This window comes from Podarcis vaucheri, assembly GCF_965113315.1.
Source record: "Podarcis vaucheri genome assembly, chromosome: 11".
NCBI classification, from domain to species: domain Eukaryota; kingdom Metazoa; phylum Chordata; class Lepidosauria; order Squamata; family Lacertidae; genus Podarcis; species Podarcis vaucheri.
This window is the reverse complement of record NC_138749.1, coordinates 26,644,186-26,659,151: the sequence shown is the minus strand read 5'-3', so window position 1 is coordinate 26,659,151 and position 14,966 is coordinate 26,644,186. Positions and strand designations below refer to the sequence as shown.

Here is a 14,966-nt window from a genome sequence, read left to right as displayed (position 1 = left end):
TGTACATTAGCAAAGTAAAGGATCTTCCATTCCTTCTATTGGTGGTGTCCGGGTGGCGCTGTGGGTTAAACCACAAAGCCTAGGGCTTGCCAATCAGAAGGTCGGCGGTTCCCCGTGACAGGGTGAGCTCCTGTTGCTCAGTCCCAGCTCCTGCCAACCTAGCAGTTCAAAAGCACGTCAAAGTGCAAGTAGATAAATAGGTACCACTCCGGCAGGAAGGTAAACGGCGTTTCCATGCACTGCTCTGGTTCAACAAAAGCGGCTTAGATTTTCTGCAGTCTAAGAGGCCTTCTGGTGCTGGCAGTCTTTATCATTTATCTAAAGGACACCTCTTGAATGGAGAAAAGACTAGGAGGAATGCTTAGTGTACTCTTAAGTCAATAGGCTCGGATTGTTTTTGTTTTTATTTTTTTGTTCCCCAATGGCTTTTGCTTGGAGGGACATATTTCATAGGTAAGGAAGGTTTTAATGGCTAGAAACATGCCCATGAATTTATAAGTATGAGAATTCTCTTGGCTATAAAAACTAAGTTTTGGCTATGAAACAGTGAGGATCAGTCATTGGAAGGGTGGATGCATTAGAAGGGCAGACTGATGAAAAAGTCAAGTATTGGAGGTGTGTTCTTAGAAGAGTTGTAGCTGCAGTCAAAGCTTTAACATTTTGAGGACTGTCTTTCAGAGGAAGCACAAATTGCTTTGGATCTATTCATAATGGAAACTCTATTATGGTCACAGCTGAATTGATCTATTTTTAGTAAAGCACGTATCAAAATATGGAACCCCAGGCAAGGGTCTTAAGTTGAAATAGATAAGTAATCAACAACATGGAAGATAAAGTTTTGAATCACATTACAGAATAAACATATTCTGCAAAGCATTTTAAAAATAAGTATAAATGCCTGACATAAGTCATGTTGACCAGCTTTCTTTGATAATTTGATATGTGAACGAAAATGAACAGCCTGTAGAGTGTTTTATTTGTTTTCTCCCTAATCCTGGCCATAAATCAGAACAGCTGGCTGATGCAGTTTTTAGCACACTTAAGACATATAAATATTGAATACTGTAGAGGGCAATCATACAACACTGCAAGCAAAATGCCTGGATTGTACAAGGGTCTTCTAGTGAGAATAAAAGCTCAATGTTTTCATGCAATGCCGTGCTCACTCACTGAACCTAATCGGGGTATGTGCAGCAGAATGCACATAAGCTATTGAAAATGCAAATAAGCTACAGTGGTACATCTGGTTACGTACTTAATTCGTTCCGGAGGTCCGTTCTTAACCTGAAACTGTTTTTAACCTGAAGCACCACTTTAGCTAATGGGGCCTCCTGCTGCCGCCGTGCCGCCGGAGCACAATTTCTGTTCTCATCCTGAAGCAAAGTTCTTAACCCGAGGTAATATTTCTGGGTTAGCGGAGTCTGTAACCTGAAGCGTATGTAACCTGAAGCATATGTAACCCAAGGTACCACTGTATTGGATTCCTTGGCCTACTTCAAAAACTTATATGTATTTTTCTCATCATCTACTCATCAGTGGGAGGTATTAGAATCACACTTGACAATATCCAGAAATGTTTCTCTAAAAAAACATGTCTGGCACTCAGTCATCTTTAAATGAAGCTTGTCACAGCTTAATCAAAACTGGAACCAAATTATTGCAGTATTACATGATGATCTGCTATAAATAAGAGAAAAGCTTAACTCGCAGTAAAGGTACAGGATTGTTTAATAAACTGGAGTCCTTGGAGACAGCACTAATGTGGGACACATTCTGGACTGAGTCAACATTACTAGCAAGAAGTTTCAATCTGCTGACATCAACGTTAGTACTGTGGCAGAGCTGTAGAATTCATTGACACTGTATGTGAAAGATGCTGGTGATACGCTTGAATTTTTTGAACCAGCAGCTATGGAAAAGCCAGGTTTGAGCAACTCTGATGATATGTCCAATAAACAGCAGCAGAAAAAGAAACTTCAGAGTGATGAATCACATAAAACTGAAACAAAATTCAATGCACATGAAAGCTTCAAAATTAACACATATAAATGTGATAATTGATAGGTTCATCTCAAAACTGGAGAGACCAAAGTTAGCATATAAGAACCTTAATTCTTCAAAGTTTGTGATCCTATTAAAATGCCAGAAACGGAACAATTAGAAGCGCAGATACACACAAAAGATTTGCAATATTACTATCAGGATGACTAGGTAGGATCATTCATTAATGAATGCAGCCACTTCAGAAATTATTTATTAAGTATGGCAGAAGGACATAAAAGCATCTTGAAAATGTGTGCAATGATGAGAGACAAACTACAAGACGTCTTTCCATAAACGGGCATACCACTCAGAATTTTCTCTGCACAGCAGCAACCAATTGCACAGCCAAAGAAAATGGAGTATAAAAACATATTTGTATTCTCAAATGTTAGAAGAATGACTTAGCGCATTAGCCACACAGAATATTGAAGTAGAAGTAGTGATTACAATAGACGATGAAGATGTAATTGATGCCTTTGCGATGCAGAAAGCACATCAAAAATGTTGCATAGTGACAACATAAAACACAATACTTGTAAATTCCTTGTTTTTTATTTAAAATATGTAATGAAACAAATGTGTTATAAAGGTAAAGGGACCCCTGACTGTTAGCTCCAGTCGTGGCTGACTCTGGGGTTGCGGCGCTCATCTCGCTTTACTGGCCAAGGGAGCCGGCGTACAGCTTCCGGGTCATGTGGCCAGCATGACTAAGCTGCTTCTGGCAAACCAGAGCAGCGCACGGAAACGCCGTTTACCTTCCTGCCTTACCTTACCTTACCTATTTATCTACTTGCACTTTGACGTGCTTTCAAACTGCTAGGTTGGCAGGAGCTGGGACCGAGCAACAGGAGCTCACCCCGTCGCGGGGATTCAAACCGCCAACCTTCTGATTGGCAAGTCCTAGGCTCTGTGGTTTAACCCACAGCACCACCCGTGTCCCAAAAAATGTGTTATACATTTGTAAAAAATACCATATTGATTCTTTAATATAACTTGTTCAAATCAAATTATTCTTATTCAAAAAACTTACATAGAATTTATTACATTTCCCAACCCCCTTTCTAATGAAGAAGAAATAAAAACATTTTCTTGCTTTGAAGCAAATAATTTTATCTTTTTGTCCTATGAAATCAAAGCGAGATAATAAGCTTAACATAAAATGAATTTGGGAACAGCATGGCAGTAATCAGGACTGCTTTCCTGCCAACTGTGTTACTTCCAGTTGCATGAATTCCTGTAACTGCAATTATGGAACCGTTGTAATTATCTGTACAGCAGAACCCACTATCACTGTTTGGTGGGGAAATGTACTAATTGTGCATCCCTTGTCGTTTTAATAAGAGACACTGTCATGGGCTGCATGCTTCCATAAGCCACCATTTAGAGGAAAACAAACATATATAGAAAAAATGGGAGCAGCTTTTGAGAGTTGAAAAATAATTCCGAATAAACAAAATATAACATGCAATATAAACTTAATGAAGGACAATAATTGCAGTTAACTTGTTAGACAAATCTCTTATTTTAAAAGAGCAAGTGAGACCTCTGTCATATATTAACACCACATTCTGCTATGTTGGCAGAAGCTGGGACAGAGCAACGGGAGCTTACCCCATTGCATGGATTTAAACTGCCAACCTTCTGATCAGCAAGCTCAAGAGGCTCAGTGGTTTAGACCACAGCACCCCTTGCTCCATAAATGAGTTTAGCAGGCTAAACAGTGCATAAAATGCATAATTAGTGGAAATAACATGCAGAAATGTATATTAAAATTAATCTATTAGGCACAATTGCATACAAGCAAATGTGCATTAGGAGACTCACTGATGAATTTTCATGAGGACTTTTACAAAAATCAAAAACTGATACAGAAATGGGGGGAACTGAAAATTGGGAAAATGAAAAATTGGGAGAAACTGAAACAGATTGCTGTGAGCTAATAATTCTTTAGCCATTATAAAGCTCATTTCACAACTACTCAACTCGGATAAAAAGTTTTATATTCCAAGTTGAGGTAAAATGATGCAATAAATATAATAAGCTATATTTATTAAGTCTGGTATCTACAGATCTGCCAGAGCAATTGAAACCCAATCCAGTGGGTTGGGGAAGTTCTGGATGACCACCCCCTTCTGCTTTGGCCGCTACAAGTGCCAGGTCTGTGGATTCAGCACTCTATGAAGCCTCAACACTGCTGGCTAGGTGTTAGGATTACAGGCTGACAGTGCATTTCTATACATGTCTAGTCAGAAGCAAGTCCCATTGAATAAAATGGAACTTACTTCTAGGCATTTATCTATCATCCATCCATCTATCTATCTATCTATCTATCTATCTATCTATCTATCTATCTATCTGGAATTTCAGTTTAAGGTTTAATCCCTATTGTATTCAATGGGATCTACTTTTTAGCAGACACATAGAGGATTGTGCTGGAAATGCATGTACAGAATTTTAAGAGACACTAGTCTAAAATCAATGATTACACTTCCCCCGTAACAGTTTGACTTGCATCGCTGCTTCAACAGATTTTCTGCAATGACACACAAAAACTCCCTTCTAATTTCAGGTTTCTTGGGACTAAATCTGGAATAAACAACATTTTGTAAGCATACTTATGTAACAAATATCTATTTTCATTCCTAGGAGCCGAGAGTTGAATCTCAGGATCCCTCGAAATGTCAACGGATGGTGAGGCAGCCTGTGTGCTGCAGCTGCTTCTCTTGTGACCTTGTATTGGATCCGGAGCCAGCTGCATCTCATCCTCCCCTGTGATTCTGAGGAGACCCTTAGGCAAACCTCTGGCATTGTCCATGTCAGCTGATTTCCTTGGCTATCTCTTTACTTTCCAAAACCTGCCTCCTGCTCAAGGGCCAGGAGAAAATTGCTCTTCGAGTGAAGGCAGTGCTCAGCATCTGATTTGGTGTTCTTGCATAATAAATGCCACTTACTCTGCCTCCACTCTCTTTTGTTCCTTTTGAACAGATTAATTGAGCTGGTATGTCAATCCCATTGCCTACTGATGATGAATGTTGCCTTCTGGATTGCATCCGTATGTTTTTGGCTTACACTAAGTTTGGAAGCCTTTTGGAGCAGTAGATGGCTTTTGCAACTTAGTACACCCTAGGGCACCCCAGCAAATAAATGTAGGATGGTCTGATGAAAAAGAAGGCAGGGATCCTGCACCTTTAATAGTTGTATAGAAGAGGGGATTTCTGAACAATTATTAAAGGTGCAGGAGTCCTGTGCTCTCCATTTCTCTCCTGTCTTTGTGAATTTTTACTTTTCCTGGTGCTTCCACACCAAGCATTCATTTCATAATTGCAGTATTCATTTTTAGGGGTGTATCCACACAATGCCAAGCTGTATTTGAACATGCCCCAATTTCCCTCCATCTCCAAATTATGCAGATTTTATCTGACTGGAAAAAAGCAGGTAAGTATGATGAAGTCTAGTACAGTGGTACCTTGGGTTACAGATGCTTCAGGTTACATATGCTTCACGTTACAGACTCTGCTAACCCAGAAATAGGACCTTGGGTTAAGAACGCTGCTTCAGGATGAGGACAGAAATTGTGCTCCGGCGGCACAGCGGCAGCAGGAGGCGCCATTAGCTAAAGTGGTGCTTCAGGTTAAGAACGGATCTCTGGAAAGAATTAAGTTCTTAACCCGAGGTACCACTGTATAGGTATCAAAAGTAACAAGCATATCCTGCTTCTCCTTAGATGCAGAGGGAATCAAAATTGTAGGCTGTCACAAATGACAGATGTTGTCAATATTACTGTTCTCATTAATGGCAGAAATGCCAGGCTTTTTGAAGGAGCACAAACTAAGCAAACAACTGCAGAAAGGAACTTAGTATGATTCTACAACAAGCTGCTCTTCCTGGAGGCTGACAATTAAAAAAACAACTGAAAAAAATCCTGCTGTTCCTTGTGCACATGCTCAGTGAGGTGAAAAAGTAAGTGGGTGGGAAGTCTATAAAAACAGGAGAGTCTGTGCAAATACAGAATAAGGATATAGCAGCAGTGCACCACCCACTGGTGTGGATGTAATTACAGTGGATATAAATACATTAAATTCTCAAAGGTGTGGAAAATGCCATACTAGCTTGATTCTACTTAAAATGGAATGAAAAAGAAATGAAATCAAAAGAAATATTAATGTGGGAGTGCCCCATGAGGAGGATTCTGAGTCATAATCTATAGCTCCAGCAGTACATTTTGAATGCAAGTTTGCACTAACATTTAACCTCCTGGTTGCACAGAAAACCACAAAGAATGTAGATGTTGTCTACTAAGACATTAGAAAACAATATGGAATCCAAGTGGGACATCTGGTCCTTCTCTTCTCCAAACCTCCTTTGCTTTGCCAAGGACTCAGCCAATGGGTACTCCTTCTTTCTTAGTTTCTGAGGTAGGGGCTAAGTTCCATAGACTACTAAAACAAGTCTTCAATCTGCACCTTTCTCCCCGCCCATGGGCAACTTGCCACTTCTCAGTGGCCTTTTGAGGGTGTCTCCAGACTGACACTATTTGGCAGGAGGGATTCAATTGTATGCTGTAATAAACTTAGGTTTGTACAATTAAAGCGGATTAAAGTGCTCTTTGGAAAGTGATGGTGAAATGCTTTGAAAACTGTGGGATGAACACAATGCAAACAATCAGAATGAATGAAGGATGACTAGCCCCACAAACAAATTGGAATGAATGCTCAACAAAGACCGGATATAATCTAACCTCCATGTAAGCTTTGTTCAAGTAGATCAAGGTGAATGTTCAATAAATAGGTCAAGTGGAAAAGCCCTGTGTTTTCTAATAATGGCCAAAGAACTGGAAGACAGAGGGGAAATGAGGGGTGAGGTGTGCTCTGCCAAGCACTAAGGTTGTTGAGTAGCCTTAATAACACCTTCATACTGTCCCAACAATCTTAGGTAGGAGTAGAAAGTCCTTCCATTCTAAAAATGGTGGTGCAGCTTGTCTGTATCCAGGCTAGTTTGTATGTATTACAAATATAAATGAATTTATCCTGTATATGCTTAGTCTGAAATTTTTGGTGACTTCACAGGACCAGGTGAAAAGGAGCCTCAAATTAACTCCTAATCCATTATAAATTATACACTACTTCAGTTTTTCTTTACAGTTATTTCAGTTACCCCCGAATTATTATTTCTGCTGAATAATTCCATTGTTTGTGAACCTTCTGTCCCATAAAATAAAGTGTGATATGGACACACAGGGCACAATGAGTCAGTGTGTCTGGCTGTTAACTAGAAGGTTGGTGGTTTGCCCAGGGACTACTGTGAGCAGGACTATTTGATCCTCGGGGTCTGTTCCAACTCTGCATTTCTATTATTCTATCTAAGATTAGTCATACTTAGAAGAAATCATTTGATATTAATGAAATTCAGACCACTCATTTTAATAAGTGTACTCTGAGGATAATTTAGTTGGCTATCACCCATAATTTGTATCACTTATTTGCTTTGGTCAAAAAGGCTACCATTAATTTCTTTTTAAAGAAACACATTCCAAATGAAGGTTAATAGTTGAATCCTCTCCCCCCCCCTCTCTCTCTCACACACAACTGACAGCAGTAGAGTCTGGTCTAGTCTGTGTGGAAGCTGGGACATACATGTTTATCCCTTTTAAAATTTTCAAACATTGGCCATAGTAATTACAATACTTGAGTCTCGTCCTCCTCTCATCAGGAAAACCTCACAGGTAAATACTATGTTACTGACATATATATCCTTCAAGATCATAGTGGTTTATAGAAAATTAAAATGCCAGTGATCAAATGCAGGACTGGGATGGGCCAATAATATTGTGTTAGGGCAGCGGTTTTCAACCTTTTTCAGTTCACAGCTCCCTTTACCGACTACATTTTTTCTGCGGCACCCCTATGGGCTCAGGAGCTCAGTTATATTACCCCTTGCCTGCAGAGCCCTTTTTTTAACACCCTCCTTTTTGGAGTGTTCCATTAGCCTCCTCTCCATTCCCTTCTCTTTAGGAGTCCTCCGCGCAGCTGCTGCTGCTGCCCCTGGTTTCTGAGATGCCCCCCCTCCCCAAAGAGAGGAGCCACCGCACACTACCCAACAAAGGCCTGGGACTTGTCTGTCCATTCCCAAAGGCTGGCAGACTGGCTGACTGGGCTCCCTTGCCCGCTCGCTTGCTTGCAACCAGCACTTCTGACCAGCCCCAGAGGCACATTTTGCCTACAGAGCTTGTAGCCGGGGCTGCTGCAGCAAACAGCTGTGCAAGTTTTTGGGAGGCACAAGCTGTGGGAGGGCATCAAAGAAGGAAAGAGGGACAGAGGCCAGTGTTGGACATGGCACCCCTGTGTTATTACAAATGCACAACAGAATATTTGCATGGTCTGGAATTAGAAAAGGCATTCAACAAATGGGAAGGGTAGATACTAATATGTCTGTGCCCTTATTTGTTTGTTTGTTTATTTTCACTAGAAGGTCCCAGGGTGGTATACAATACAATATTGTACAATAATATAATACTGAATTATTAAAATAAATACGACCGTTCCATCCAGAACACAACACCAGTATAAAGAGGCATGCCTTCAGCATATGGTGAAAGCTATACGACGAGAATGCTAGATGGGAGATAGTTCTACAGTTTAGGGGCTGCCACAGTGAAAGTCCTCTTCTGGGCCATCAGTTCCATAGGCAGAACTATGAAGATGGAGCCAATATTTCAGATATTTGGCGCATAAGTCATTTAGGGCTTTAAATGTTACTGGGAGCACCTTGAATTAGGCCTGGGCTTCAAACAAGACTAAAATAGATCCAGGTAATCAGTTTTCCCCCAAGCATGTCTGAAACTGGGCCACTACTGCCTTCTCAAGCACCCTCTTCAAGTAACTAAGGCAATGGCAAAAATAGAAATGAAACTGATATCTCAAAACCAATGAGTGTTTCAGTAAATAGACATTTTACCTATATTTTCTTTTGATTAACTTAGATGAATCACCAGGATACTAGCCACCATTATATTACAAGCTAAACAAAACTCTTGTTTGATAAGTGACAATTAATGTATTGCATATAATTTTACTTTATGACAATGACTCAAATGTTTGGAAAGAATTAAAAAAAAAAGATTCAGTGTAAAGAGCTCCTTGTACTGTAACAGTAATATTTAAAAAATATATATCACATGTTCAGTTGTCTATTTATTTGTTTTCTCCCCAACTTTTAAACAAAAAGAAAGTTCAAGAAAATATTTTCACTTTTTATCATTCACAGTGTTTCTTTTCCAGTAATAATTTATGAATTGTTACAAAAATTATTCTTGCTCTTACTAAAAATATTTTAAACTCAAATGGTACCAGTTTTTAAGAGGCAGAAGAACAGTTCTTTGGCAGACAGATTGCAGCCATTTATCACAAGCTTTTAACAAAGGCAATTTTGGAATGGATATATAATAAAATCAGCCACAAGAACCAGCTTATTACAAAAATGTTGGCAGACTCTGAGCTGCAGCAGTGGCAACAGGTATCACTATTATGCTTAAAACCTATAATCACCAGATGTTAGCAGTGTTACTGCTTTTAATCTATAAAACATTCTACAAATAAAATACACCATCCTATACCATGCAATGCTCCTTCATAAAAGTTTAGTTACCATTGTTTTGTAGCTAGAGGAAATTTGGTGCCCCCTGCTGTTAAAAAACCCACACTTCTATTATTGCATACTTACTGCGGAGTCCCCTTATACAGGAAGATTAGCAGCAAAAACACGATACTGTACTATAGTTCCGGTGGAATGATACATTATGCTGTGTGGAATTACATTAAAATAGAAATATAGAATTTTAATGAACCTGAACTGTAATGTTTTGGTGTTTGGGTGCATTCTGACTTAATACAATATAGGAAAGTACACTGTATTATCTGAGAGAACAATATTAATATATTGTATTAACTATAAAATATATGGAAATATTTATAAACATAATTCTTGGATTCATACAGGGTGAAAATAACATTATAAAAGATAACAATGATAGCAGCCCTGTATAGGGAAGCTTTTTAATGTTTAATGTTTTATTACGTCTTTATATATGTTGGAAGCCCCCCCCCCCCCCGAGTGGCTGGAACAACCCAGTCAGATGGGCAGGGTACAAATAAATTATTATTATTAACAAGAGAGAATTTCATAATGGGAAATTTTATGTAGCCATGTAATGTGAAAGCTCAAAACGATGTTTATGCAGTTGTGCACATGACTCAAATAACCTGTAATGTTTTAATGCACATGTTTACTTGTGTATATGGCTTAGCTATAGTGAAAAACCTCACACTGACTGTAGGAAGTAGAAAGCTGCAAAGAAAACTGCAGAGGAGCTAATTACAAACATGAGCGCAAAAGTTTTAAGAATAGAATAAGCAGTCTTTTCACCTTTTATAGAAGAGAATTTGTATTTGTACTTTATCAGGTAGAAGAACTACATTACAGGAAGGGAGCTCACAGTTTGATTAGAAACAAGAGATTATTGAAAGACTTCCTTTCTGTTTGGATTTTAAGTGAATGCTCATGATGAAGGACTTGTTCTTTATACTGATACAAGTCTTTGGGTGCGAGAAAAAAAATTAAAAATGTACATAGACATAGTTTCTTTCCTACATTTTTGGTATAATCTACTAGCGTTTTTCATAAGAACATGAAATGTTTGTACATATTTTTGTCCTTTAGCCAATGGGTCCATTCAGACATTGTGTGAAGTATAGGTAATGAACTATGGTTTGATGTTATGTCTGAATCAAAAAACCATGGTTTGCAATTGTCTGCACCCCCCAAATAGAACAGTTTGAAGTAGGTTTGTAAATGACTGATGCTAACTATAGCTTAGTAAGATATCTGAACTGATATATATCATGGCTGCAGCCATTACTCCCACTTAGAGGCTGCTGTCTCTAACATGATAACATTTGGTATGATTACAATCTCTATTTTATTGTACATACCTGCTTCTGAGGCCACCTCTCTGGCCACCTCTTCTTTCTCCTCAAACTGTTCAATCGGTTCCTTTTTCTCTTGCTCAACTTTTGATCAATAGTTGTGAAAGGCTGAAGAAGACCAAAAGGTGCGATGTGTTTCTGTGCAGTATCTTCTTCTGTAGTGCTCTCTGATGAAGACAGGAACAGCTGCTGGTCAGCAGTAGTGCTCTCAAGACACTGTTTGGAAGCTTTTAAACCATGATTAAACTCTGTCTCTTCTTGTGCAAATGCACCATAAGAAGTAACTGAAAAACTGTTTGGAAGCTCACCAGCATCTGATTTAAGTGGGAAATGAAAAAAATTATGTGTTCTGCTGGACTTTAACTGTAAGCAACCCTTTGTGTAAAAAGGCTGTGCTTCATGTTGCCTGGACAAAACAGGTCTCTTAGCTGTGGAAGTTCCATATAAAGTAGGCAGCAAAACAAGCTTCTCTCTGAAGTTCATGTCTAAACTCTGTGATTTTCTATGAAAAGCTTTTACAGTGTATTTGTCATTCACAGCCAGTGAAGCTGAAATACTTGTTTTTGGATTAGACACTTTGAAGTGTATTTTTTTACTGTTCATCTCAAAGTTGGTTGATCTTACCTCTAGGCAAAGTGCCTCCATTAATCGTCCAATGCCATTGTTATTTTTGGCTACACATGGAAGTCTTTGATTTCTGTCTTCCAAAGATCCACCTGTCACATTCTGCCATATTTCGTTGTTAAAGTCAGAATGAACTTTACAAAGAGGCAAGTGCTTCAGTGGCGATATTGCTGATGTAACTGAACTAACTGTTTGGTAGTCAGTTCGCCTCTTGCAAAGATGGATGTTTGTAAATTGGCCACAGGAGCATTTTGTATTATTGACGAAATTAAAACCCCCCAGACGGGCCCCACAGAATGGGCAGTTCAGCTTTCCAGTTGTCCACTGTGCCTGAGGATAATGCGGAGGGAAACAAACAATTAATTATTTGTAATCCAGAAGATAAGACATAAATCTTTTTTCAAACAGAGCAGAAAAGCATGTAAACATTTGTTTTATGACTGAAAAAAGGCAATGTGCCAATGTAATCGTTTCAAAGGGTTATTTGATATTCCTAAATATTCTGAGACCTTAGTTTTATACTAAGTAAGGCATATATTTAACATGGAACTTTGAGGGGGAGGGGGAGGGTAACATTTGAACAGTCTTGTAAACTACAATCCTATGCAGAAGTCAGTCTGTTCAAATATTTTTGTTAATATATATTTTATTGAAAAATTTCAGCAGAGTGAAAAATGTGGAGAAAAGTTAAAAGAAAAGAAAAAAGTGCTTGAAACTGTGATACAATGCAATATATGGGTATATAAGTAGTACCATGTTTCTAACAAGTTTAAAATTATTAACACGCCATTGTGCTTTTTATAAATGTATTCCACACAATCTATGTTTGTATGTTGCAAAAGTAGTCATAGCTTCTATCCATCTTTCAAAGGGGCCATGGTGTTATCTTTCCAATAAATCAAAATCAGTCTTTTAGCAGAAGAGCCCATTTACATCTGTTGAAACCTTACTGAAGTTTCAGGACTTATGACACCAAACAAAGTGTGGGAATAGCATTATGTATTACAATTTTACAGAAACTTTGGATGTGTTGATATGCATACTAAATATGGCAAGAGCAGAGTTGACACAATGACTTGTTTATTATAAGCATTTGATTTTTTTTAAAAGAGATTTTTATTGCTTTCCAGATACGATTACAAAGTCAGATATAAAATAAGAAAAAACAGAAAGAAAAATAAAGAAGAAAAAGAAATCCATCTTTCAAATACATTTTTTCATCACTAATCGGACTTCCCCACGTCTCCCTCACCCTGCATTCTTTACAATAAAGATATCAGCAAATTATTACCTTGTTTCATGCATTCTTTTGTACTTTTTAGAATAGTGTAATTTAAGTCTAAAATACTTATTATCAGTTTACTTTTGTCCTCAATTAGATACAGCATTAAACTTTAGTCATTCCATAATTACAGCTTGACTTCCCATATTACCAAAATTTGTTTGCTGAAGCTAAATTTTCCAAATCATGCATATTCTTAAGATTCATATAACTTATAATATTTTTGTAAATAGTCCTTAAATTTTTTCCAATCCTCCTCGATCGATTCTTCTCCCAAATCTCGGATTCTGCCAGTCATTTCCGCCAACTCCATATAGTCCATCAATTGCGTCTGCCACTCTTCCAGTGTGGGTAAATCTTGTGTCTTCCAGTATTTTGCAATGAGAATACTTGCTGCAGTAGTTGCATACATAAAAAAGGTTCTATCCTTTTTTAACACTTTCTGGCCGACAATGCCCAAGAGGAAGGCCTCTGGTTTCTTGGGAAAGGTATACTTAAATACCTTTGTTAACTCATTATAAATTGTTTCCCAGAAGGCCTTCACTTTTGGGCACGTCCACCAGAGGTGAAAGAATGTCCCTATATTATAAGCATTTGAAAACGCATTTACCTACTTAAATAACTATAAAATATGTAATGATATAACTGTACTTCTAAGGCCCTTTATAAAGACCTAGATATTGTTTACTTTCTATAGAATATTGCATAGAATATTAAAAAGTTATGTGAGATAAGTAAAATGAACATACGTTTTCTATTATATGAGTCACCCAATCTGGAAGTGCTTCTATATTCATGTGCCATACATTACACATATCCTGAGAGGCAGTAGAAGCGTGAGGTTCCTGTTGAATTAAGATTCAATATATTAATAACATTCTGACCTACTTTCTATTTTAAAATACCTATCATTGATATTTCCACTTCCAGTGCCATGAACCAACTCCTTTGTATCCATTTCCCGCATTCTTTATTCCTTCCTCCTTGCCTTCAGGCAAATGTGTCCTTTATGCCAGCTCTCCTTCTAATTAGTGGCCCATCAACCTATTTCCCTTTCAACCAGGTTGAACAAGTGTCTATACCTAGCACCTTTGCTTCTCCTTCTCCAATTATGATACAGGGTGCATTTCAGTGATTTACAATTACCGTAATTTTCGCTCCAAAGCACACACTTTTTTGCTCCTAGAAAGTAAGGGAAAATGCCTGTGCGTGTTACGGAGCGAGTGCACTCGACCGGAGCCATGGCTGCCGTCAATCAAGCAAAGCAGGAGTCGCTTGCAGGGCTTTGCACGGCTCTAGCTTTGCTTGCTTTACAGCCAGGAGGAGGGGGAGGAGCTGAGGAGGAGGGAGGGAAGGAGAGCCATGCCAGCAAAGCGGGCAGCAGCCGCTTACACGCGAGGAGGGACAGACGGGAGCCATAGCGAGCCGGAAAAAGCGCCGCGTAGCCAGCAACAGCTGCTGCAGCCTCAGCTAGCAAAGGTCCGTGCGCTCTCTAAACGGAGCAATGAGGCTGCAGAGGGACGGCAGGGCACAGGAGGGCTCTGAGCCACGAGCACAGTGAAAACCAGTAAAAAAGTTTTTTAAAAGGCTGTTGGGGACAGGAGGGCACGGGATGAGGGAGAGGGGGAAATTACAATTCTCCCAGCGTCTCAGATGATCCGCTGAGCAGGACTTGGGTTGCAGGGGATTTGCCATTAGCTGCGTAAAGCAGCAAAGAGGGAGAGAAGGAGGAAAGCGGGAGAGGAAAGGAGCTGCTTACACTGCTATAAGTGGCTGCTGTCCGGTTGGCTCCTTTAAAGCAACAGTGCTCTTTCCCTCCCCCCTCCGCTCTCCGAAAAGCTCCTTCTCCACCCACCCCAAGCGAGCTCCTTTTCCCCTTAGACCCCTCTCCTTCATCATTAGCCACATCCTTCTCCACCCACCCCACGCGTGTTCCTTGTCCCCTTAGACCCCTCTCCTGCATTATTAGCCACATCCTTCTCCACCCACCCCACGCGTGTCCCTTTTCCCCTTAGACCCCTCTCCTGCATTATTAG

General features: G+C 39.3%; 1 protein-coding gene across 1 annotated transcript in view; it reads right to left on the bottom strand.

Moving 5' to 3' along the window:
- Positions 1-14,966, bottom strand: part of LOC309542992 (E3 ubiquitin-protein ligase RNF180-like) — a 36,517-nt gene that overhangs the window by 10,902 nt on the left and 10,649 nt on the right. Inside the window, exons 3-4 of the mRNA XM_082242155.1 lie at positions 13,680-13,775; positions 11,031-11,978 (exon numbers count right to left, since the gene is read on the bottom strand). Coding sequence (XP_082098281.1) covers positions 11,031-11,978; positions 13,680-13,775 — 1,044 coding nt within the window. The remainder of the gene's footprint in view (positions 1-11,030; positions 11,979-13,679; positions 13,776-14,966) is intronic.